We start from the raw sequence: 26,373 nt of genomic DNA, 5'->3' as shown, positions 1-26,373 counted from the left end.
ATATGTGCAAGCATTTATTTATTCGGTAGCAGAGATTAGTCCTCATTAATAATGCAAGGCACGGAAGGAAACAACAGGAAAATCAAAGTGAATTTCACTTTACGAGCTCAAAAGTAATAAATAATACAAATATAAATCAGTATTCCCACTTAAACAAATTATGATAATAAAAAATCACAAATCTAAATGGTGATCAGATACAGTAAAGCAGTATTCATGCAATCCAAGGACAGTGTTATAGAATATAAATGTTTTTCAAAGGTGTAACAATACACAAACTCATACATCGTACAACTTTTCCACCATGGGATAATGTAGTTTTTACCCATATAATGCGACGAATTTACCCACATAAGTACCATAACTTTATTCCCATATTACAGTAATTTTATCCACATATTGCAACAGTTTTATCTGTAGATTACAGTAATTTTATCCACATATTACAATATAAGTTTATCCACATATTACAATATAATTTTATCCAGATATTACAATAATTTTATCCACACATTACAGTAATTTTATCCACATAAATACAATAATTTTACCCCCAAAATGCAGAAAAATTACTCACATGATACAGTAATTTACCCCAGTCATAATAAATGTACTATATACAACCATTTACCACTATTAATTTAGGTCACTTACAAAAAGTTGCATCATTGATAAACATCTGAAATACTGGTTTATAAAAAGTGAACTGTTAAACTGCATTCATATAACAGCATTCATTTGATGCATTTTGACCCTACTCCATCACGTGTAATGTCTGGTCAGACAAAAATTCTAAATAAGAATAAAGCCTTTAGCAAGCATACAAAAAAAACTTCTGTGATTTTGATACACTGAGAATGTATAACATAATACAAAACATGCTTACCTTTGAAAAGAATAATAAACATTTAGGAACTCTTAATCTTAAGTACATCATACTGGATCACTTGTCTGGTCCAGATTTAACATTAGTTTCACAAGTGTTAACATAGGAATGGTCAGTATTGGAAATATTGGAGGGCGACTCCAAGACAACAATAGTTTCTGCAAGATGGTCAACCCCTTCCCCTATCTCGGAATTCTCAGCTCCTTCGATAAGCTGGATGTACTCACCGTCATAGGAAATTTGGCTTACTGCAGGGGTATCTGCATATATAATCTTGACATTTTCCACAGATGCACTATTGCCAGATTTCCCAGTGGCACTTTGTTCAGTTTGAATCTTTAGTGGCTCTCCTGAAGCATGCAAAGCCTGAAGATTGAAAGCTTTGCCGAGGATTTCTGATGGAACTTGGAAATACTGCTTTCCAGATTCATCACTGGACACCACAAAGGAAATGTCATCAAATGAATTCTTGTCCACTTGTCCTTCACTGAAATTCAAATATGTCACAGTTTCTAGTTTCTCTTCAATTTGTTGCACTTCTGTCATAGTTTGAGTGTTCCCATTTGAAACAGTTTCTGATCCTTCATGAAATTTTTTGCCTGCAGCTGTATGAACAAGCACTTCGGCATTCTTTGAGTTGGGGGCTACAACTTGAAATTTTCCCGACACTTCACTTACTGCTCTGCTCTCCGTCACAGAAACATGCATACCCGTGTCTGTTTTGTTGTTACTGGCAACCTGACTTTTGTCCGTTGATACAACAAGCACCCCTGAGTTCCCACAATTGTCAGTCTCAATAATCTGGTATTCTGTTTTTCCATCACCTGATGCCACAACTTGATACTCTGCCTTACCAGCAGTCCCTGTCGTGGACGTCTGTAAACCTGTTGTATGACTGTTGTTAGTTTTAACCCCTGATAATTCATTTCCTGCATCATTTGACATCACTGACTGTGTTGATTTCTGGTTTTCTGTGTCATTAATGGCAATGTGCAATACTTGCTGTCCTCCTTCTTCAGTGATGTATGGAACTGCATTGGCTGGGATTTCAATTTCAGCTACCTCTCCAGGAACTTCATCATTTGGTATTAATTGTATTGTCTGGTTCTGCAGCTCCATTTCATTGGAGATGGGGACACCTTGTTCCAACACATAATGTATTGTCTGGGACACACCTCCATCTCCCTTCATCTCAAATGTTTGTAGCTCGTGACTTTTCTTGTGGCGTGAAAGTGAAGAAATGTGACGAAATTTTTTTGTGCAAACGTCACATTGAAACATTGCAGTTTTGTCTTCTTCCATATTATGCAGCTCCATGTGCTTCCGAACAGACAGTCGATATCTGAATCTCTTTCCACAAACTTCACATACATATTTTCTTTCATCTTTACTAGCTGCATGACATTTTTGATGATGCTCTGTTAACTCGGAATACTGCTCAAATTCTATTGAGCACATGTTGCATTTAAATGGACCGTCACTAGTATGTACAACAATGTGCTTTCTCAGGGCGGCCATGGAAGAATAAAGTTTGTCACATGCTCCACATTTGTAAAGAATCTTATTGTGGACCTGGAGGTGTTTCTTAAGTAGGATATGTTGTTTGAACATCTTCTTACAAAGGTAGCATTTATAAGCTCTCTCATCTTGATTAGTTTCTTCGGGGAAAATTTTCTCCCCTTCCTTCACTGAAACAACTGGGCACTGGTGCTCTTTGATATGCTTTGCTAGATGAGATGGTTGCAAAATCAACTGATGACAGACTTGGCACTGATATTTGGTATCTTTCTTATGATTTATCATCAGATGCCTCCTAAGATTCGCCATGGAATTAAAAGGTTTTCCACAATAATCACAGGAATTTGCTCGACCATGGGTATGAGTTAGTACATGTCTTTTTAGATGTGATGAACGGAAAAAAGTTCTTTCGCAAAACTCGCATTTGAACTGACTTTTCTGCTCATGCTCTCTCTTGTGTTGAAGGTACTGGTCTTCATCCAAGAATCTTTTCTCACACCGAGCACATCGAAGTGAACCTGGTGCAGAAGTGTGGATAAGCATGTGTCGTGATAGATGCTTGGATTGTCTGAAATTTTTATCACAATATTCACACTGGTAAGGCCTTTCATCTGTGTGAATTGTGATATGCTTTGTGACATTAGATGGATGTGAAAACATTTTCCCACATATATTGCAAGGGTATGGTTTGGGGTTGATATCATGAGTAACTCGATGAGCCTTCAGATTTGAGGGTCGGTTGAAACCTTTCCCACATACTTCACATTCATACGGTTTTTCATTTGAGTGTGTCACCATGTGGACTTTCAGAAATGATTTTGCATTGAAGCCTTTGTTACAAATGGAACATTTGAAAGGTCGCTCTCCTGTATGCAGTGTCATATGCTTATCCAAGTCTACCTGATTTTGAAATCTTTTCGTACAGTGATCACACTTTATCCTCATATTCCCTGTCCCTTTAGATAAAGAATTTGTAGGCATTTTAGCCTGGGGTGGAATTTTAATATCTTTCTTCAATGAAAAGGCACCATTCACATCTGAAACAAGTTCTTCAACAACGAACTCTTGCATGTCATTTGCAGGAACACCAGCCTCATGCTGCTGTTCTTTGTGCTTTATAGCTGCTTCAAGTGATGAAAATGTTTGATCACACTCCTCGCAGACGTACTGAACTTTATTTTTGTTATCTTGATCATGAACCATAATGTGCCTCCTTAAATGCTTGGATAATTTGTAGCTCTTATCGCAGTATTCACACTTGTAAGGCCTCCCTTCTGTGTGTTGAGACTTTATGTGCTTCTTCATGTTCGAGGGGTGAGTGAAAACCTTGTCACAGATGTCACATTTAAAAGGCTTTTCATTGGTGTGGGTCAGACGATGAGCCTTGAGGTTGGAGCTTCGAGAAAAACCCTTGTGGCAGATATCACATGTAAAAGGTCTCTCCCCAGTGTGAACCATCATGTGCACTTTCAAAAAGGATTTAGCACTGAAGGACTTCCCGCAAATTTCACAGTTATTTCCCCTCCCATAAGTGTGTAAACCCATATGCTTTTCCAATGATTCTGTGTCAGTGAAACGTTTTTCACACATTGAACATTTCCGATGCTCGCCCGGCTCGACTGGCAGTATCTGTACTTGTTCTGTGGGATCTGAATGTAGTGGAGTAAACTTACATGGCGTCTGCTCTACCACACGTTTGCTTGGCTGGTTCTCGACTGTAAATTCCACTTCGCTATCATCTGTTACAGTGATCTGACAGACCTCATACTTAACGTTGTTATTGTCGATGAAAATCATCTTGGCTTATGTCTTCCTCCCACTCCGCACTACCACATATACATGTGTAAATAGGGGATTTCTACGCCATTCTGTGCCCAATTCATTGTCTGCTTCCCTGAAAATAAGCAAAACATTTGTTTTCATTACAAATCAAGAACTACAATCATTATTTTGTATACCTCCATAGTAATCTTTATTTCAATTTGTTTCTTTCTCCAATAAGCTGATTCTGGGTAGTAATATTATTTTTATGTTGATTTTTCTCAATTCTGAATCAGTATGTTTATTTAACCTTCATAAAGACTATTTTCATTTTAATTTTTATCAATTCAGCACGCTTTTAGCAACTACAAAATATCAATCATTGATATATACATGAATGTGGTTGTACAATATGAACAGGTTTTATTTTTTTTATGACAGTCTGTCATGCAAGATCAATGTGTTTGATTTAATCTCACTTCACCAAGGATTGCAATATCCTCAACATTAAAGTGTATCCAAGCTGTTAGAGGAGTCTTCCTGTACATATAAAGTTATAACTTATAGCCAAAGCTTTTAAAACTTTGTCAAGTTTGATGTAAAAACTACGTTGTCCATATTTACATATATATTCTAAAGGTGTAGAATAACATGTGTTTGTAGCCTTATAACTTTGTGGCAAGGAAAAACTGGTGATATGCATCATCATGCAGTTGGTGAAGTGATGAGAAATCTTTACTTTCCCTGTCCATACCAAGTGTTTTTAAGAAAGCCTTTGACATAGTAAGATTACAGAAACTGGGTGACCCATTTTCCTGAACTAAAAATTGACACAGCGAGCTCATGGAGCTTGGTTCTCTGATCTAACTGTTATGCTGCAATTGCTACAAGTATTGTCATAGCACACTGAAAGTTTTCCTTTAAAACCCTGTTGATAAAAGTTAACAAAATTTTGCTTATGGATCAAGATCATTTTCCCCACCAAAATTCAATTGCCTTAGTCTACAAAATTTTGAGCTCACAACAATTTACATGAAAACAGACAATTGATATCTATAAGTTGACATGGACAGCATGCAAAAAAGCATGACAAATATATACTCCAACAGTATGGCTGGGACAGGAGTAACTTTTTAAGTGACATCCCAAACTACAAGACACTTTCATTTGTGACTAAGCAGGAGACAAGGTAAATTGAGTGTTATTACATGCAGAACTTGATAATCGATATGAATCAACATTCATCATAAAAAATTTAGTTTTAAGGGTGGATGTCTTGATGAAAACTATATGTGAACTTTGGTTTTTGTCATACTGAATTTCTGAAGGATTCAAACTTTCATTTACTGTTTTCATCAGTCTGGTCTCCATTCCTGCCACTCCATACTTATACTTCACTACTGAAAATGGAGTAGCTGGGCGGGGACCAGATCAGGCTGAAACAATTCACCGAAATATTGACACTGTTCAATACAAATGCTTGATTCAATGCCTCGATTTTCAGTTCGATATCTTTATTACAAACGGGTTCAGTAAAATACATCAGGCTCTGCCTGTACTTATTATTTTTACCTGCATGAGAGACAAAATAATGTCGAATAATGTTCATATTGTTGTTTGCCTTGAGTCTGACGAAAATAATAATGAACTTTATCAGTTTAAACTACAGAGTCAACAGGCATCTTACCGTTTAGCAACACTTTGCTTTTAAAATCATGATTTTAAATTTTGGTAATTAAATTTTATTATTGGTTTCTTCTGTAAATTGTATCGTTGTGAATCGTGGCATAAGTATTGAAATATGTATCATATCGTGATGGTTGCATATCGTTTCAGCCCTAACTTTTATAACATACCAGAATTACTTTTCAACACACAAGAGCTTATTTTAGGTCTAGAGGAAATTTGCATATCCCCCCCCCCTTTCATAGTAATTATTCATATTTATGATACTGACTACTTACCTAGTATTGGAATTATAAATAGACAGTAATCAACAGAGTTCGTACTGACTATCTACCTAACATGACTGCATCAACAAGTGAAATCATTTGAAGCTGCATGTGCATTTTTGGTTTGTATTACTTTGGCACTGACAACAGCATTGCAGTCTTTACATCTTGCTGTGGTCTTCTTGTCCTCAACAATATCATAGAAATTCCAAATAGGATCTCTAGGCTTCATGATTGTGTCTCTTAGCAGGTCAAGAAGTGAATGTGAGAGGAAAATTGTGGTATTTCCTAAACTATGTTTTGTTGAAGCCATAGATAGTATGATGTGGAAAGTGTTTTCTATTTCTGTTCAAATTCTTTAGTTTATCAAGAACTACCAATTGTTTCAAATCTTCATTTAACTGTTAAATAATCATTTGAGGGGGTGTGTTGGTGATGTTTTCATAACAATAACATGTACACTGGTCCTCTCTGGTCCCAGAGTATGCTAATTAACACCTGTCAACCCTGTTTCCTGTGCTCAGGTACATCTCCTGCTCTGTACATTGCAACAAATTGTTTAACTACAGCACCTGTCACCCAATTCATATTAAATCACTGTGTTTACTTAATGTTCAGCTACCTGTTATTCTTAATCTGTCCAGGTACATGTATAAGCAGATCCTATTGTCCAGTTATGCTCTATGTGACCCTCGTTTACAGTTCTGAAGATATTATGATCACAGTTTCAGCAAACCAAATATATTAAACTTATGAAATTACATCTAATTATCTAATGAAAATTATTGATAATCAATTGATCCATATATTATAATGAAAAGACTTAATTTATCTTTGCAAAAAATGTACAAAAATAGGAAAATGGACAGTTTAAATCTCAATTGACCAGTATTGACCACTTAGGGAGTATTGACTGGGACGGTTAAAACCGCTGGTTAAAACCGGGGGCGGTTTTAACCACCCAACCCTGCTCAAAAACCTCGGGGTGTTGTGCCGATGATAAAATTTGTATGTACGGAAACCCTGTTTATGCAAATGAGTCCCTTGTGAAAGTCACTATACGTGCAGATTAGGGGCGATATCAAGATCACAATATAATATGGATATTACTTTAGCGTGTATGTTATATAAAGAAGAAATTGAAACTATTTCAATATCAAAGAGAATTAATATAACCCATTTGACAGAAACTTTTATACGATTGCGGATTATCGTTTGACAGCGGTGGTAAATAACGAAAAAATATTTTGACATTTCCAACCGCAAAAGGAATGTAGATATGTATGTCATGACCTTTGTCATGATGTATTTTTCATTGTGACGTCATGTAATGTGCCAGTGCGGTAAAGTACATTTTTTACAGCACTGGTATTTATGGGGAAAGCCTTAACTAAGCCGCGCATTGAATTCGGCTCGCAAGTAATTTAAAATTTAAATCGGTCCAAGAATGTCTCCTCCAACTGGAGGTGACGAAATTTCCAGTTAATGTAATGGCACCGGTTCTGACGTTTTCCTGGCACAGTAAATATCAAAATCATAAAAAAGCCAGGTAAAAGTCAGATATTTCAGACTACACAGTAGGATGACCAATAAAAATGCATATTTTGTCAATGAATTAAAATCTGTAACAGGAGTTTTGATAATGAACTAAAAATATATATTCTACTATAACTAATTGGATAAAAATTCTGTTGAAAATCAATTTTATGTCCTCAAATGACAAGTGTGCTGTGCTATTGTACACCTCACCCCTCTTAATCTGCAAGTCCACACTGGCGAATTTATAATAAAATTGAAAATAAAAATATACAACAGTTTGGCTGATACAAGATACAGTTTTATTACAAAAGTATCTAAAAGATCTGCCACCAACTTCACCAGCCAAGTTATGATAGATCTTCAGAGTAGGCCGGACCAGCTTCAGGGGCATTACCTTGAAGTGTCCTCTAATTTCGATTTTGGTGGGCTATATTTTAAACTTTGTTTTAAGTGTCATCATTATGATCTTTTGTATTCAAAGTACAAAGTTACCTTTCGTAAACTCATGATGATTGACAGAGGGAAACCTATGAGTTGGTTCTTGATGTGGACTAGTTCCCTCTTCCACAATATGGAATATGGCGTCAGAGTGAAAAGCTAAAAGTGGAACCTAAAACGATATAGCAGAGATTTCCGGAAAATAATTGCCTATACATTATACATATGGTATTTTTGTAAGTTTATATATATCAAAATATTGATTTTATCTTTATTTTCTAAATTTATCTTAAAATGGTGCTAAAGTTATAAAAACGCAAAGATAGAAACAGTATCATTTACTTACATAGTAAAAGAATCGACATTCCTAGGTTTATCCTATTCCATTTATTGCCGGAAGTGCAGTTACTGTTGAGAGGGAAATTCGAATAAAAACAGAAATGGCTGACTACTTCGGCAGCTACATGCTGTATTTACCGCATGAAAGACTCAAGACTTTCAAAAATTGGCCTCTTGGTAAAAGTTGCAATTGTACCCCAGATAAGGTAGTTTTATTTTCATAACTTTATATCGATAAATCCACATTTTAAACAAGCTATCTCCAGTTGTTTTCTTGAATTCGATGTTATGCAATGGTTCCTTTCCCTCCAGCTGTTATATAAATTTGTTCAATGTAAAATTTATCCTAAACGCATATATGTATGTCACTGTGTCTCAATTCATGGTAAATATGTCCTTTGGTTTTATTTACTATATGTATGTAATTCTGATGCATTGTTTCAGTCTATGCGAAAGTTTTTTGGACCACACAGGACATTCGGTCCTGTGTAATCAATGAACACACCGGACCGAACCAAATTTTGTCAGACCGAAAAACCTAATGTAAAAAAGTGAAACACGTGAAAATGCAAAACCAAGGGAATCTTATTTATTATACTAGTAATACTATACCAGGGATCCCTCCTGTATAATACTTTAGACAGTCCATGCGGTTTTAATCACATTCATTTACGTATTTGGATTTGTGTGCTATTTTTTACTTATAACAAACATTTAAATGATTCCGCATCAAAATAGTAAAGCTCAAAACTGGACACTGAGACATCGGACATTCCGGTCCGGTGTAAAAAATGATGTGTCGGACCTGAGGCACTGCACATCGGTCAGGTCCGACGGTCCGATGTCTTTCGCATAGACTGTTGTTTTAATCTCAGCAAGATTAGCTGAGGCTGGATATTTGGACTGACGCCTCGAAATGTCTAGCCTCGACGAATCTCACTGAGATTAGCCCAGTTTGTTCTCCGAATTAGAAATGAATCTGATCCATTGAACTATTCTTGCTGTACAGTACTGGTTCTTTATAAGATGGGCTCGCCCATAAAATGATGGAAAAGTGCAAACTATGTTCGGGAGGTCGTGAGTTCAGGCCCTGCCCGTGCCATGGCAGCGTCAAACCACAGGAGTCGGCAATTTTATCAATAAAGTAGAAATATATGAGAAATGAGCATAAAAACTACCAATGAGCTTCGTGAGCATAGCTCGCGAAACTCATTGGTAGTATTTATGCCCATTTCTCATATATTTCTACTTTATTGATAAAATTGCCGACGCCTGTGGTCAAACCTAAGACGTTAAAATAAATAATGATTGCTCCTTTGGCAAACGCTTGGGATTTAGAAGTGAGAATCACAGGTCTTTCAGATATGATATTAAAAACGGAGGTCCTGTGTCACAGCAGGCATTGGCACGATAAAGAACCCTCACTGCTACAGCCATGAGCATTAAGCATAAGTCTAAATTTTATGGTACTTCACTTACAGCTGGTGACATTTCAATATAATTGAAAAATTCTCGACGGGATGTAAAACAATCAATCATGCAAGTTACTGAACTTATGTATGGAAATTCTAAAATCTTAATTAAAACCAGAAATTAAAACCAGATCGTGTGTAAGTTGATCAAACGATCTAATTCAGAGCTCCAGATAAGGTGTTTATCAGCGTAAATACTCATTAACTTTTACCAAATACACATTTAAGTTGAAAAGCATGTGTACAATTACTCATTAGCTAATCTAAATACGTTTTACACTCCCAAAGTAATGCGTACTTGTGATAAATGTAGACTAGTATAATATGAATACGAATTATCTATTCACATGAATTGAGGTTAGCTCAGTGCTTGATCATAGTACATGAAATAGCGCTATGAAGTAGGTTTCGATGACAATCACAATTTTTAAAATTTGGAAGAGTTAATTCAAAACAACTATATAGGCCTACTTGTTATACTGTTGTTGTTTTTTTTAAAGAGGTAGTGTGCGGTCGAAAGCACAGAAGAAGAAAAAACTTCAGAATCTGTTATCAATCATGGATGAATGATATGATTGCTGCTAAAACATGGCATAGAAAATGTTACCAGATAAACAATACTTCTTCTGTTAAACTTTTACTTTTAAGCTTTTACTGAAAAGCCGCTCCTTCAGCATTGTCTCAATAAGTATTTAAAAGCATTTATGAGAATGGGAGTCACACATTTATTTCATACTTGTATATTTACAGGGAAAATCCTTTGTAGTTCTTTTATTAAAACTCTTCAATATCATTGGGAATTTGATATTTATCATAGATGTATTAAAATCTAATATGTCAGACACTCAGTCACATAATTACAATCTAATTTTGTATTAGTGGCAAAACAGCAAAGATAATCAGAAAATTAACAAAATACTCATTGATTTGAAAATCAGGGGGTAAATACTCTTTGTGGTAAAAAATTATCTGGAGCTCTGTAATTTTAATTAAAATGTATAATACTATTGATGGTTGATGGAAGTAAATTTTCAGGTTAATTTTGATATTTATAACATGCACTGATTCGAATGTCATCATTTGTGAAAAATAGAAAATTTGTTATATAAAGCATGCATGTTACACTTGAAATAAGGTAGATCACTCAATGAATATACACCTTGCCATGTTAACTTATTCCATTTTAAACAAGATTTGCTTGATATATCTGCTTGGGTGCTTCACAAAAAATGAAATAGGTGAAAAGTTGCCATCATATTATATTTTTTAGAATTTTCATAATTTTGATTTCCTGTATATCTTTTCTGATGTAGTTGGCTGAAGCAGGATTTTATCACTGTCCTACCAAGGATGAGCCGGATGCTGTGCGTTGTTTCTTCTGCATGAAAGAATTAGATGGATGGGAACCAAATGATGATCCATGGTAAAACTTAAGATTTGGAAATATTCATACTAAGTTGTCAACTCTCACATTAATAAAGTACCGATTGTCTTTCTGTAGCTTTTTATACATCTCACAGACTGACAAGTTTATATACATGTATGTAGAGATTTCAAGTTTATTCACTCTCATGTCATCGAAATTTATTTGCTTTGTTCAAAATCCCAAATTTCAAATTGCATGCTTCTTTAGGCCAAAAAAAAATATATCCCTGTTTCCTGTCCCCTGACCTAAAAAAATAGGGTAGGTAGGGGAAAAAAATTTTATTTTCAAAACTCGATGAATGCACAACACATTACACGTAATAACAAGAAAACAGTATATTCACAGTGTACAAAGCAAGTTTGTTGATAAGGATTTAAAATTTTCCATAAGGCCTCTGTGTTATGATGTTTTTCCCCTGCAAGCAGCAGCCGTCACAGATAGGAAGCACAGTCTTGAATCTCTGCAGAAGCTCTCGTTTCACCTCCCCCTCTCCACAACAGTATGAACACAAATTTGCATGACCAAGACTTTAAAATCATGTGATGTTGGGCAGTCTCCCTTATACTAGCAGAAACATGCCACAAATTCCCATTACAATTATAATATTAAACTGTAATTGTCATATGTTTGTATTTTGAAGCAAACCTGTTCCGTTTCTTGTCAGGAAAAGAACGGCCACCTGCCATAAGCAATTCAAATGCATTTACAGCTTTCTTTGTGGCAATCTCTGCATGCTGTCGTAATACGTTTACTTCAGAATCAGTCTGTGCTTTGCAGCTGAATGTAAAAGAACGTAAAGAGAAATTGTGAACAACTTCTCCAACTGTCAATGCACCGTGGATATCCGTCTGACCCTGTTCCGATACATGCACAGTAAATTCTGCTTCTTTACTGGATTGAGCGTCGTGATACGTGTTAAAAACACATGAAAATGTAGAGGAATCCTGTACACTGGTGATGTATTTTCTGGATTCTTTGAAATGAATACAGGGTAGAAATTCCAGAGACAGCACGCATGCTGATCTCGAACACGCCATGTTAGATGTTACATGGTCAACGTTTATCATGCGCTTTTTCGAAAGGTCCGGTCTATTCTAACGTTTACAAGACTCATTTGCTAAAACGTAAAATATTGTCGTTGACTTTAATATTTCTGGAAAATAACCCACATAACGGAAAAAAAGCTTTTAGGGTCGGAGGGTAAAATGTAAGGTCGGTCGGGCGACCGGAAATAAGAGTTTTTTTTGTTTGTTTTGGTCTTATGGTGTAAATCTATTTTTTAAAGCCCTAAATAAGAGGCTGTCAGATGGTGTATGGAGGGTGAGCAGTAGTGTTGAAGAATCGGAAAAATTTCATAATCGGTCATATTCGGAAGAACTGTATCGATCAATGATCGATATAATCGGTATTTACATGTTGTTAATAAATGTTTATTATTTGAGGGGTTATTTCTATTTATTTTTATGGATATGTGCAGCATACACACCAGCTGGTGTCACTGAATTCCAACTTTTCAATGTGGAGTCCACTCTGACTCTCTCTCACACATGTCTCGATATAAAAGCGGGATTAATAGTCAGATGAATCTCGGATTAGATATTAATTAGACAATCGATTATGAAAAATAGAATCGATAATCAGAATCGAAGAGCCAAAAACGATCGACGATAGATTGTCGGCGACAATTGTTTCATCACTAGTGAGCAGTAGTGGCAGTAATCCATTCATCAAATCGAGTTCTGTCATAATGTCCCTTAGGTTACATGAGACATATTTCATCCCCCACTTTGGCAAAAGGATAGGAATGTTCACTATAGAGGTTTGCACCTGACATTTGGAGTAATGTCAATTTTTTGAGAAGTGTATTTTTGATTTCTGTATTGATGGAGAATTAGGAAATTAAAAGGAAAAACTGGGGTCGCAACACTTGTTATTGAGCTATAGTGTTATAAACATGACCTTTTTGTACTTAAAATTTATTCAATTCAACTTGATTTTTCTGTTAGTGTCAACACAACATAAGCAACACAAATCAATCATTACATAAAATAGATACATAATCATGTCCTCTAACACTACAGATAAAAAAAGAAATTAATACTAGTTAAGGAAATAAATAATGACCTTTTTGCACTTGATATACGAAAAACTTCATATCAAAACTGAGAGTTTTAAAGGACATATTAGGAGTAATATCAATTTTAAAATTTTACATAATTTTCAAGGTCTGGTCTTCCAGTTTAAAATGCAACTAAAAAAATTGGGGGTTGGAGATTAAAAAAAATTGAATTATTGGCGAAAATACTGAATTTTTATATAAAATTTCGAGTAAATTAATTAAAACTTTTTTAAGAATCTGTGTTCTGTTTTGAAAAATATATCAACCATGTTAATAAATTAAAACATTTGAACTAGTTCCAAGTCTCAACTACCTGTATCATAAATTATAACACTGAAATACACGTATAGGGGTATAAAAATAGATGATATATGGGATGAAACAGAAACTGTAATATCATGCAGAATTAGAACTTTTTGATTCGTGAATCCTTCCGCCACAAAATATAGTCCCTGTCAAACCCTTTCAAAATTTGAATTGACACAAAAAATTTCAACTGAAAAGGGTTCAGCAATAGATGTGTAATATATTTGCACCAATGGGATCAGTATTGAACCAGTGAATACTTAGTTGTAGCATCCTGCGCAGTTGTACTCAAAAGCTCAGGAGCTAAATTCCTTAAACCTCATTCATTATTTTGTCACAAAAACATTAAATGATGATACCTCTTCTTTCAATTATTTTACTTCATATTTCAAATCTTGGTGACTTTATAATCATATTCATTGCCTTTATTTATGTTAATCAATACCACAATAAACTGATCCCCTGATATATTTTTTCCCAATTAAGGAGTTACTCTACATCATCATAATGGCTGACTTTCTTTAAAAACATGGATGAAAAAATAAATATCAGCAATATTTGACTTTTCCTTTTCCATTTAAATACCTGCCCGAGTTGCTCAGTAGGTTAACATATTAACTGCTGACCTGTAAGTTACAGGTTCAAGTCCAGCAGGGATTTTTTTAAAAAAATCAGATTACCGTCTACTGACATTATGTTTTGACAAAATAAAGTAAATTTGAAAATTTTCAACTTCAAAATATTGTTGTACATATCCTCCACTTTTCATCTACATCAAATTTCTCTGGTGTAGCATACCTCCTTAAGTAGAGTTACCTGGTAAACACAATTCTTTGAATTTCCTTTTTTAAAAGTTTACCAGCAGATATTTCAAGACTCTTGTTGTTCATGTGTAACACTTTATCTAGAATACTTTTCAAGACATGGTCCTCATATTTGCATATTAGTACCAAATGACTAAAGGAAGATACCTACATATTTTGGGATCAAAGTCGCATCACATAGACAAGCACCAATTCAAACTATCAGCATTTGGTGGTTCTGTAGTTGACTTTGTCAGTATTGTAATTTTTCTACTTTGTAAACTGTAATTTTCTTTGTAGGGCTGAGCATGAGAGTCATTCACCGAAATGTCCGTTCCTGTTGGTAGGCAAGAAGCCTATGGAATCCTGGACAGTAACACAATTTTCTGATCTTCACCAAAAAAGCATGGAAAACAAAATTGTAAGTGAACAGCAAAGGGATTTTGCATATATACATATGAATACATATATACAGATGAACAGTTTGTAAAAATGTTAAATTAAGGCACTTACATACTCAAAATCAACAGACAATCTACAAAGGATTTTCTAATGGATGATGCTATAGTTTTTGGAGTTTGTACATGTTATGGGGGGGGGGGGGGGTACAGTCCATGAGATTTTACAATAGATAACTAGGTTAATGTTTGTACATGTTATAGGGGGGGGGGGGTATGTGTGGGTACAGTCCATGAGATTTTACAATAGATAACTAGGTTAATGTTTTGTCACATAGCTTCTTCCCTATAGATTTTCTTTTAATGATCAGGCATCCCTTAAAGGGGCATGGACACAATTTTTGCTGAAAATTTTCAAATTTTATTTTTCCCATTTTTAATGTTTACAATGCTTAATCTCTAGTGGTCAGCAACAATTCGAATGTCATTTGACAAGTTATAAGAGAGATACAGCACTCGCAATTCTTTGTTATGTAAACAAGGCTTGTGTCATGTTTTTGTTTTGTAAACATTAAGTTTAAGAGAAATAGAATTATCAAATACCTCTTAATAATTCATTGTTTTATACTCTTTCAGCCTTAAAGTTAGACAGTTGTGTCTGAGTTATATTCATTATGTTGGGGGATTCCCCTGACATGCGTGGGGTAATGCCTAACAACAATGTATAATTTATGCGTACCTGTTATATTTACTTTTTTTTTTTTTTTTTTTAAATTCTCACCATTTTCTTTTACACGCAAATTTTTTCAAGCATGTAATTAAGGGAAAGTTAATAACTTTAAAAAACTAATTAATCTGCTTTAAAGTAATTCTGTACAAAGATGATACGGTACATAAACATTGGATCATACAGCTTTAATTTAATGGCCAAATTAAATTTTTTCTTGTTATGATCAGTTTAATAATGTATACCGCCAGCTAATATAAACAAATTTAAACCATGCTCTCCCCCAGCAAGACTGTTAGAGACTCCATAAAGTTGGTCTATCTACATATACACCCTGTACTACACAAGCATCTGGTGGAATGATATTGTTACGGGGTTTTTTTTTCTAACCAGGCATTTTTGTTTCCTTCTGCAGAACAAATATATGGACATACACATAGCTACCTACAGGGAGAAGATGAAAACTCTAAGGCTTGAGATCCAGAGACAATGCAAGAAGAAATAGCCATCTTGAAATGATATTCATACCCACAATATACTTTGACTTTAAATGACTTTGAACCCATTGTCATTTTACTTTGAAGTTTGACTGATAATAGCTAAACTAAGTATGAGAGAATGTATTTTGTAAAATGTTTTTGTATTTATGATAAACATGGTGTTGTTTATTACAGTTAATTTTGCTGTATAAGTCATGAAGAAACAGAGAGAGAGATCGAGAGAGATCAGTATATAAGTTTGTTGATTTGATTGTATTAGAATGTGTAAAAATGTGTTGTAAAGGCCTATTTTGGACCCTTAAAATTTATTTCAATTTTTAAAAAAATTTCTCATGTTATTTTATTTTCAGTATAGAATGGCTGGTAGTCAAAACAATTTGACTTGTTAATGTTCGATTCTCCCACCCCACCCCCAATTTTCAAAACTTTGAATTTTTTTAAATAAAATTTTTGCATTTTCTTACCAACTTAACATTTTGCAAATATAAAGCATCTTCATGAACAAGATTTATATTGTTATATGTATAATTTAAAGATACTAGTCAATAGAAGTATCAGTCTTGTTCATAAAGTAGCTCTATATTTTGATAGATATGTAAATTGACAAATAAATGACACAAAGGGGGTGGGGGGCATGTTCACGTTAGAAATAATTAAAATTTCAAAAAAAGATATTTATTTGAATCTCAGTGAATTTCATGTTTTTGAGTTGCCAAATTAAGTCTATCATGTGTATATCATTGATAACTGACTGCTGTATGTGGCATCTACAGGTGCAATGATAGATACTGCACCTCACCTAGTATTTTAAAATAAAGAAATTATTATATTTTAAACCAATTGTTGATTCTTTGGGGAAAATGGCAGTTGACACGCCCACACTTCTCAAGAGGTAGTATTGTTTGATGAAGAGATAATGTGCTATATATTTTTGCACTATTCTGAAATAGTAAATAATAGATCATAGGTTGTTATATCAGGGAGACCTTGTGGGATGAAATCAGACTTTCACAGTCGAGTCCCCTGGTGTCATAACTTTGGCATAGACTGGTACTAATCCAAAGTTACAAACTGAAAAAAACAGATGGCTACTTCAACATTCATGTGTATTACATGTAAAGGGATCACACTGTCTGTCCTGTGAACTCATATGATAGTACTTTAAGATCTTAATTAACATGCTTAGAGCTTTTAAAAAGATGGCCTGTGGACCATATCAATCACTTGAGAAGTGGCATTTTCACATTTAAAAACATTCTAAAGGCTCCACCCTGAATCCAAGGGTTGTATGTACAAACTTTGATCCTCTATTCTGGACCCTAGGGGTCATGACATCAACAAACAGGATTCTAAACTACATTAGAATGCTTTTATTTTGATTTGACATTGTAGCCTTGAAAAAAAGATTCCTTTATATAAGACTTTACACCTCTATTGCTGCCGAGGGGTTTGCGGTTTGAACACACTTGGAATTTTACTATTTAACCAAGTTTGGGGATTTTTTTGTTGTTTACTGGGTCTTTTGAGGCAAAGCTTTGCAATTCAGTGCAAGAGTATCAGGACCATTAGTATGGATAAATGTGTGTAACACTGATATTGTATACACTCTCACGGTGTACAGATAAGTGTGTGTAACACTGATATTGTATACACTCTCACGGTGTACAGATAAGTGTGTGTAACACTGATATTGTATACACTCACGGTGTACGGATAAGTGTGTGTAACACTGATATTGTATACACTCTCACGGTGTATGGATAAGTGTGTGTAACACTGATATTGTATACACTCTCACTGTGTACGGATAAGTGTGTGTAACGCCGAGATTGTATACACTCTCACGGTGTATGTATAAGTGTGTGTGTAACACTGATATTGTATACACTCTCACGGTGTACAGATAAGTATGTGTAACACTGAGATTGTATACACTCTCACGGTGTACAGATAAGTGTGTGTAATACCGAGATTGTATACACTCTCATGGTGTACAGATAAGTGTGTGTAATACCGAGATTGTATACACTCTCATGGTGTACAGATAAGTGTGTGTAATACCGAGATTGTATACACTCTCACGGTGTACAGATAAGTGTGTGTAACATTGAGATTGTATATACTCTCACAGTGTACAGATAAGTGTGTGTGTAACATTGAGATTGTATATACTCTCACAGTGTATGGATAAGTGTGTGTGTAACATTGAGATTGTATACACTCTCACAGTGTACGGATAAGTGTGTGTGTAACCCTGATATTGTATACACTCACGGTGTACAGATAAGTGTGTGTAATACCGAGACTGTATATACTCTCACAGTGTACAAATAAGTGTGTGTGTAACATTGAGATTGTATATACTCTCAGTGTACGGATAAGTGTGTGTGTAACACTGAGATTGTATACACTCTCACGGTGTACAGATAAGTGTGTGTAATACCGAGATTGTATATACTCTCACAGTGTACAGATAAGTGTGTGTGTAACATTGAGATTGTATATACTCTCACAGTGTACAGATAAGTGTGTGTGTAACACTGAGATTGTAAACACTCTCACGGTGTACAGATAAGTGTGTGTAACACTGAGATTGTATACACTCTCACGGTGAACGGATAAGTGTGTGTGTACCACTGGGATTGTATACACTCTCATGGTGTATGTATAAGTGTGGGTGTAATACCGAGATTGTATACACTCTCACAGTGGCAAATCATGTGACTTAAACATGATCCATTCCACGGAAAATGGCAAATAAAGTCAACACAAGGGAAAATTCAAATGAGTTAGAAACACCTTTATCAATAATGAATTGTCACATTTATATCAACATTTGAAGAATTTTCTTGGAAACAAATCTATACTAAAATGGTAGTTCTCCATACGATAGAAGCTGAGAAGAACACTGCCACAGTTTTTCTGTTTTCAGTCTAAAACTTTCAGACTGCCAATAAACTGTGTTGGTGTATTCTGCTTGATTGATTTTTGAATACTTTACATAACTTTGTTATGAGAGGAAAAACTATATTGATTTTGAGGTCATGGTCACGAGGGGACTTGGTAGAAAAAACTCAAGAGGTTGCATTTCACTGCACATAAATCTTTGTTATCAAAAGAGGAAGAACCTTGTTGATTTTGGGTTCAAAGGGTCAAGGTCACTTAATAGATAAGGCTTGTAGACACTCTAGAGGCTGCATTTATTGTTTGCTCAATTGAATTCATTTGATATGTAACTTTGTTATCAACAGAGGAGAAACCCTGTTGATTATACTTCTATATACTGATTGTATACATTGTGAGGGGATGCCCTATACTTGTATATACTGAGTGTCTACATTGCGAGGGGATGCCCTATACTTGTATATACTGAGTGTCTACATTGCGAGGGGATGCCCCAACATGTAGAGCTCTATTTTCATCTGTACAAGCTGCATTCTCCTTTACCCTATCAAAGAAAGTTTGTGGCAAGAATGGTTGAAATTAACTTGGTGGTCCTTACAAAAAGGTAAAAAAAAAAATATGAATAGCTGCAGACAGTCACCGTTGGTTGGTTCAATTTAAGACACAATATAGAATGGTTAAGATATATTTATTCATGAATTCTAAATATAAAAATACATGAAAATAACTTTCAAAAACAAATATCACATGTAATGTATGTGTTAACCATTTTCATCCTCTCTAATATTGTAATTCCTTGCTTTTGATTTCTTTGGACCTTTCCTGGATGATTTGGGAGATTTTAGGGAGGATGGCCTGGAGTCTGGTTTACTTCTCTGATACATTGTGGGCTGCCTTCCCTTCACTGTAATTTCATTGGACGACTCTTCAGAAGAATACTTGCCTGAATTATCTGAAACAAGGTGCAATACATGTAGAACTTGCAAACCAATCAGATACTGAGGAATGAATGATCTTCTTCCAACACAGAGAAGACACATTCTTAACACAAAATTCAAATGCATGTATCTTCATTTGATTTCTTGTACCAGTATTGATTGCACTGACCTGGTTTTCCAGGATATCTGGGAGTGGTGAATGGACTAGGGGTGGGGCGATCCAACATCCTCCATACTTCCTCCAAAGACTCGCCTCCAGCAGAGGACATTGTAACTAATAATTGATCCCTGTCCTCTAGATTTAAATCAAATAACTGGTCCCTTTCATCCAAGTTCCTGACAAGTGGGCCCTCTGTGCTGAATCGTACAGGGCTCACTGACCGGTAGGTGTCATTAAGTGTGTCCTGACTTTCTCTTACTGTGTGGACTGGTTGGTCTCTATTGGAAGCTAAAATACAATAAATGCAGGTATATAGATACTTGGTAAGTGGCTTTTTCTTTTGTAAAACAAGACTGAGAATTCACAGCTTAGATAAGCTTCTCGATAAAATTCACAGTGGTGCTTAATAAAGTACCTCCATACACTCATGACATATTGCAGGGAGTATTTGCGAAATAAACTTCATTTTTGAAAATACATGATAGTATGAATTGCAACGTTTTATGCCAACATACTTCATGAAGTGCATCACTGCTGCATGAAAAGTATTTCACTGTGAAGCATTGCAATTCATATCCTCGTGTATTTTCAAAAATGAAATTCATTTCTAAAATTTACATTCCACTTTCTTCCCAGTCATTAGAATAGACATACTATATTAATCTAGATTCATACTGGCATTATTCACAACTGCAACAAAACCATCATGAAGAAATAGCTATGAATAGAATTTGTAGAGATATCAAAGGCAAAAAACATTGGAGATGTATGTACACCATAACAAGAGCTTTAAAAAGTGGGGCAAATCCCCTCACAATGAGTGTCTACAAGGTTAAGTGGGGCAAATCCCCTCACAATGAGTGTCTACAAGGTTAAGTGGGGCAAATCCCCTCACAATGAGTGTCTACAAGGTTAAGTGGGGCAAATCCCCTCACAATGAGTGTCTACAAGGTTAAGTGGGGCATATACCCTCACAATGAGTGTCTACAAGGTTAAGTGGGGCAAATCCCCTCACAATGAGTGTCTACAAGGTTAAGTGGGGCATATCCCCTCACAATGAGTGTCTACAAGGTTAAGTGGGGCAAATCCCCTCACAATGAGTGTCTACAAGGAAAAGTGGGGCATATACCTTCACAATGAGTGTCTACAAGGTTTTCCTTAAAAAAAAAAACCTGTAGTGACCAAGGCCTTTGACCCCAAAATAATTAGGCTTCTTCCTCTTTTGATAAGAAAGCTATGTGTGAAGTATTAATTCAATCAAGCAAAAAATGTTGCCTGTAGAGTGTCTACAAGCTCGGTGTAAAAAGTTTACAGACAGATGGACAGACGATGGACAAAAGGCGATCAGAAAACTTGAGAGAGACGTTAAACAAGATACAATCAATCAATCAAGCATCAGTTTGAGTACAAGGAGAAGTTATCTCCCTTTCATTCTGATGTCTAAATATACTGACCAATATTTGATGTCCTCTTCAGTATTGAGGGAGGTCTGTATTCTTGATCTGATCCTGAATTGTTGTTCTGGTTCTTTGGCTCTGGAAACTTCTGTGCATACTGTAGTTGCTATAAGACAAAGGGGACTTCTTACACTGATGTAAAACTACTGGGTGCAAAGTTTATTTTAACCAATATCACTTGTCTCAGTCTACCACTAAATACACCATGGTGACTTTATCTTCATGAGTGCCATAATCAGTGCAGTGTGCACACAATTGGCAATCAACGAAAATTGGTCTCCATTAATTTACATGGTTTCATGTAATTTTAATGCTACCTAAAGGCTTATTCTACCATGATCTGTCTTTAAAGATTATCTTCGTTTGAAATTTTTGTAAAGTGGACTGTGGAACTAAACACCGACTTCCAACATTTCTCATGAATGCTGCATTCATTTACATATTTTTATTTCTTAACCTGTTTCGTAAGTTCATACTGCAGTTTCTCCAGTTGAGACAGCTTGCTGAGGAATTGCTGGGAGAGTTGTTGAGACAGTTCATTATTATTTACTTTCTGGGAACTAAACACAGGCTCTGGTCTTTCTACTTCAGCTGACGATGGTTTAATACCTAGATCAATCAAAGTAAATGCAATTGTTATGGATTTTGAATTGAAATGTTGGGGAGATCACATTGTTTGTCATTCCTTATTTCCCATTCCGATAAGTTGTTGGTAATTATTGGTTAAACAACTTTTATAAAACATTACAAACCTGCTTTGTTAAGCTCCGCTCGCATCTTGTTGCCCATCTCAATAAGCTGCTGCCTCTCCCTGGCTAGCTGAGCTATATGTTTGGCAGCTAGTTTTAACTTATTTTTTAATTCCTGTATTGCTGCATTATCATTTGTTACTGCATCGTTTGTGCCTGAACCTTGATTACTTCCCTTTGTGCCTGAACCTTGATTACCTCCCTTTCTTATATTTAGAATTTCATCTTGCAGCTGCTGAATGACCAGTTCCTGAAACAAAATGTTCCTCTTGTCATTAACAAATATTTACTGAAAAATTACACCTCTTCCAAATATAATTTGTTGGGTATACATACAAGCATGTCATCAGTGATATTGTGTGTTCAAATACATGTATTTCCGGATACAGAAATCAATAGGCATGACACATCGTCATAAAACTTTCTGATCAAAAAATACCTGCGCTCCAAAATTTAACTCGGGTCTTTTTTCTGCAAGTTCTACTTTCAGACTGGATACCTGCAATATACAACTTAATTAGAAACTGTGAATACCACTTGAAGAAGATTCAATATTTATCAGTGAATACCCGTCATCACTTCTCTAATGCCTATACCACATTTGTAGAGTTTAAAATCTTTTTGATTGATCTGGTGTAAGATTTTGTTTACTTGTTGTTGCAGTGAGGTGACCTCCATGTTCCTCTCCAGAGTTGCTCTGTAATATTCGTCTGCTTCCTTACGTGCCTCAACCAGTTGAATCTCCAGTTCACCTACTCGCTGGTTCAGCGCCCCTATCTCTGACTGGTCCCGCCTCCTCTGAGCATTCAACTCGTACTTCAACTGGTCAATTTCAACCTGCTTCTGTCTTGGCTGTAATTACGAGTTCTAGGTCAGTATTTTCTCTAGAGTACAAGTTTTTAATGCCCAGTATATAAACACCATTAACAATACCTCTTTGTTGAGTTTTTCTACCATGCTTTCTAGATATTGAATTCTAGCCTGCTGCTTCTTCATTTGAGCAGTCATTTCCATCTTTTCTGACCTCATTGCACCTAAAAGGCAATTACATTTCATGCTTTTGTATCAAGCACATCAATTGAAAATGTTTAACTACTAGTAATCTTGTATGATTGATCATGAGTTACTTCTTGACATAAAATATAATTAAATACTTACCAATTTGTTCATTAAGGGACTGTATATGAGAACGAACAGCTGAATTGTCCTTGACCTCAGCCAGTGCTTCCTCTTCCTGTTCAGTACTAGAGGGAGCCACAGGTGGTGCTCTTCCATACTTCCTGTGTGTGTCAAGGTCATGTTCAAGTTCTCTGTTTCTTTTTCGTAGAGCCCTGGCCTCATTCTCTAAACTCTGAACATACTCTGTCATAAGAAAAACTTATTGTATATGAACTTAGTTTCTGTCAACTGAAATTCACAAAGTTTCAAACAAAACAATCCTTTTAAAAGAATGCTGACATACATTGCAATAACTGTCTATCAAACAACAGTGCGATAAGTTGCTGTTCTCTTCTGCTTCAGTGACATACCTCCAGCTGTTGAAGGGTCTGACTTTTTGTCAGAGGGAGGTAACTCTTGACCTAAAATTTCCATCTGGGTCCTCATTTCCTTGATAACTGACTTCAGATTCTCATTTTGTTCTTGAAGGGATGCAATTTCCTCAGGATCTGCAAACTTCCACACTTTGTCTATATCCACCTACAACAATATTTCAGAAATAGATAAAACTTTTGAAATCTAAAAACATTTAATGATAAATTCTGATATTTACTGTGTATATAAAAATATGCTGATGAGTACAAACTCTTCATTGCTTCCACACTATACAAAAATTATATTCAGGGCAAAAGAATGGAGAATGAAGTTGACTTGATAGCAGTCAAGTTGTTTTCGAACAATATAAGGCAGACTAACATGGATGTTTTTGTTGACTTGAATGCCACGCTTTTTAAGTGTGGCCAGTGCCTGTTCCCGGTCCCTGTGTAGAGCTCTGATCAGGGCCTCTCTCTGTAAAATGTCTCTGTCCCGTTCTTTGACTGTTGCAATGGCCTGTGCAGGAAAAGTAGTTAAGACATGATACAACAACAGGAGATTGTGTGTCTATCAATGATATTACAATACATGTACATTGTTGATAAAAATAAATGCCATACTACAGATATTTATAGAAAGAGTTAGCTGCAATAATGTGGCCCTCTCCAATTTTTTTTTTATTTTGACGTTTTCTTAACAACAACAACAAAAAAGTCGAAGAGGGCTACATTACTGCAGCTAAGAAAGAGTATAACGAATCTTTTGTTAACAATCTATTGTGGCATTGATAGATAATCATTCTCTGATTGTGGCATTGATAGATAATCATTCTCTGATTGTGGCATTAATAGATAATCATTCTCTGATTGTGGCATTGATAGATAATCATTCTCTGATTGTGGCATTGATAGATAATCATTCTCTGATTGTGGCATTGATAGATAATCATTCTCTGATGGTAGAAAATTCCAGGACTGAAACAACTTTGAATACTTTGTGAGAATAATTTTCAATTTCAATTCAGTCTTTCCAATAGGTAATCTGCGTCATCTGTAACAAAGAATGTATATAATCTTTTGTTTTCTTGATGAAACAATTTGACAAAGGTATTACCTGTACAGTGACGGAAATCTAGTTAACTAGCATCAGTAAGAAAACTAGGATGGGTCTATGTGTGTGAGTTACTTGCTATACGTACTTCTGTGGTGGATCTATGTGTGTGAGTTACTTCCTGTACGTATTTCTGTGGTGGATCTATGTGTGTGAGTTACTTGCTATACGTATTTCTGTGGTGGATCTACGTGTGTGAGTTACTTGCTATACGTACTTCATCCCTGCTCTTTGTGAGCTTTATTATTAAATCCTCGGACTTTCCGTACTGGTTGGACTCCTTGTCCTCAAACCTCCTCTGCCAGTCCAGCTCCAGCTGCGTCTTGCTCCTCTCCAATGACCGCTCCCTCTCCACAGCCAGAGCAAAGTCTTTCTTGTACCTTTTGTAGAATGAGTTGATAAGGTACATGTATATCAAGATACTTTTTAAAAATTCTGTGGTTCATAAAACAATTCTTTTATAGTTCCCCCTTTTACTACACAACAAGCATTCTGAGAGTATTGCATAGCAATACATAGTCCCCTACCGGAGGGAAAAATTATTGGACGGCAACAATATTAGAAGTTCATTATGAGACTAAGGTTATGTTAAAAGGGAAGATTGGGAAACCAGGATAGGAATGGTTGGAAATCAACTACTATTCAGGTACAAAGACTAGACCAGGAAAACTTTAAAATCAATCTGTAACTTATGGCAAAGCAATCATCATGATGAATATTAAATGAATATCTGTAAGCACAACAACAACAAAAATAAGAAAAAAAAGTTAGGAAAACTGATAATTCATGCCATTTTTCTCAAGTCCAAGGGCCATAACTTAGTGAAAAATCAATGGACTGAGATGAAATTCGATCTCGATCTGTAACTTGTTATGTCAAAGCAATGTACCAAATATCAAATGAATATTTGAAAGCATATAAAAATAAAAGTCAGGAAAACTGATAATTCATGCTATTTTTGTAAGTCCAAGGGCTATAACTTAGTGAAAAATCAACGAACCTCTCCATGTCCTGTTTCCTCTGTATAAGTTCTGCCTTCAGTCTTTCTTCATTCTCTCGCAGACGCTGCATCTCCACATCCTTATGGACCTGGCTTCTGGAAACATCCACAATTTGTTTGTCCCATCTTTCCTTCTGTTCATACAACTCCTCTTGTAACCTACAAATATATATGTACCATATCATCATCATCATCATCACCACCACCACCACCACCACCACCACCATCATCATCATCATCATCATCATCATCATCATCATCATCATCATCATCCATTTTGATTATCCAGGCCAAAATAATCCTTTAGCAAGGGTAAGACTTGGCTGTCCTGTTGAGGT

At 35.5% G+C, this 26,373-nt stretch overlaps 3 protein-coding genes across 3 annotated transcripts in view; 1 reads left to right on the top strand and 2 right to left on the bottom strand.

The window, feature by feature from the left end:
* LOC125671713 (zinc finger protein 107-like) lies at window positions 1-8,283 on the bottom strand. The gene is made up of 2 exons (XM_048907579.2): window positions 8,149-8,283; window positions 1-4,298 (listed from the first exon to the last, which is right to left on the bottom strand). Exon 2 carries the CDS (start codon window positions 4,199-4,201, stop codon window positions 944-946), a length of 3,258 nt encoding a protein of 1,085 aa, XP_048763536.2. The 5' UTR covers window positions 4,202-4,298; window positions 8,149-8,283; the 3' UTR covers window positions 1-943.
* A 188-nt stretch (window positions 8,284-8,471) lies between these two features.
* Window positions 8,472-17,020, top strand: LOC125671718 (baculoviral IAP repeat-containing protein 5-like). The gene is made up of 4 exons (XM_048907587.2): window positions 8,472-8,639; window positions 11,219-11,328; window positions 14,860-14,980; window positions 16,100-17,020. The coding sequence occupies exons 1-4, from the start codon at window positions 8,535-8,537 to the stop codon at window positions 16,187-16,189; spliced, it is 426 nt and encodes a 141-aa protein (XP_048763544.1). The 5' UTR covers window positions 8,472-8,534; the 3' UTR covers window positions 16,190-17,020.
* A 2,739-nt stretch (window positions 17,021-19,759) lies between these two features.
* LOC125671712 (coiled-coil domain-containing protein 57-like) overlaps window positions 19,760-26,373 on the bottom strand; it is a 14,824-nt gene continuing 8,210 nt past the window's right edge. Inside the window, exons 10-22 of the mRNA XM_048907577.2 lie at window positions 26,036-26,194; window positions 25,253-25,415; window positions 24,307-24,441; window positions 23,922-24,090; window positions 23,551-23,754; window positions 23,326-23,426; window positions 23,044-23,244; window positions 22,832-22,891; window positions 22,396-22,642; window positions 22,101-22,252; window positions 21,641-21,749; window positions 20,196-20,474; window positions 19,760-20,040 (exon numbers count right to left, since the gene is read on the bottom strand). Of these exons, the coding sequence (XP_048763534.2) occupies window positions 19,850-20,040; window positions 20,196-20,474; window positions 21,641-21,749; window positions 22,101-22,252; window positions 22,396-22,642; window positions 22,832-22,891; window positions 23,044-23,244; window positions 23,326-23,426; window positions 23,551-23,754; window positions 23,922-24,090; window positions 24,307-24,441; window positions 25,253-25,415; window positions 26,036-26,194 (2,170 nt within the window). The 3' untranslated portion in view covers window positions 19,760-19,849. The remainder of the gene's footprint in view (window positions 20,041-20,195; window positions 20,475-21,640; window positions 21,750-22,100; window positions 22,253-22,395; window positions 22,643-22,831; window positions 22,892-23,043; window positions 23,245-23,325; window positions 23,427-23,550; window positions 23,755-23,921; window positions 24,091-24,306; window positions 24,442-25,252; window positions 25,416-26,035; window positions 26,195-26,373) is intronic.

The sequence above is a fragment of the Ostrea edulis genome, chromosome 4, assembly GCF_947568905.1.
Source record: "Ostrea edulis chromosome 4, xbOstEdul1.1, whole genome shotgun sequence".
Taxonomy (NCBI): domain Eukaryota; kingdom Metazoa; phylum Mollusca; class Bivalvia; order Ostreida; family Ostreidae; genus Ostrea; species Ostrea edulis.
Note: the sequence above shows the minus strand (reverse complement) of the source record. Positions and strands in the feature narration are given on the sequence as shown.

Bases quoted from the DNA above. Each gene is read 5' to 3' on its own strand.
- LOC125671713 (XM_048907579.2), bottom strand. From the start codon at position 4,201: ATGATTTTCATCGACAATAACAACGTTAAGTATGAGGTCTGTCAGATC.
- LOC125671718 (XM_048907587.2), top strand. From the start codon at position 8,535: ATGGCTGACTACTTCGGCAGCTACATGCTGTATTTACCGCATGAAAGA. The intron at 11,329-14,859 runs GTAAAACTTAAG...TTTTCTTTGTAG, and splicing joins GAACCAAATGATGATCCATG to GGCTGAGCATGAGAGTCATT. The intron at 14,981-16,099 runs GTAAGTGAACAG...TTCCTTCTGCAG, and splicing joins AAAGCATGGAAAACAAAATT to AACAAATATATGGACATACA.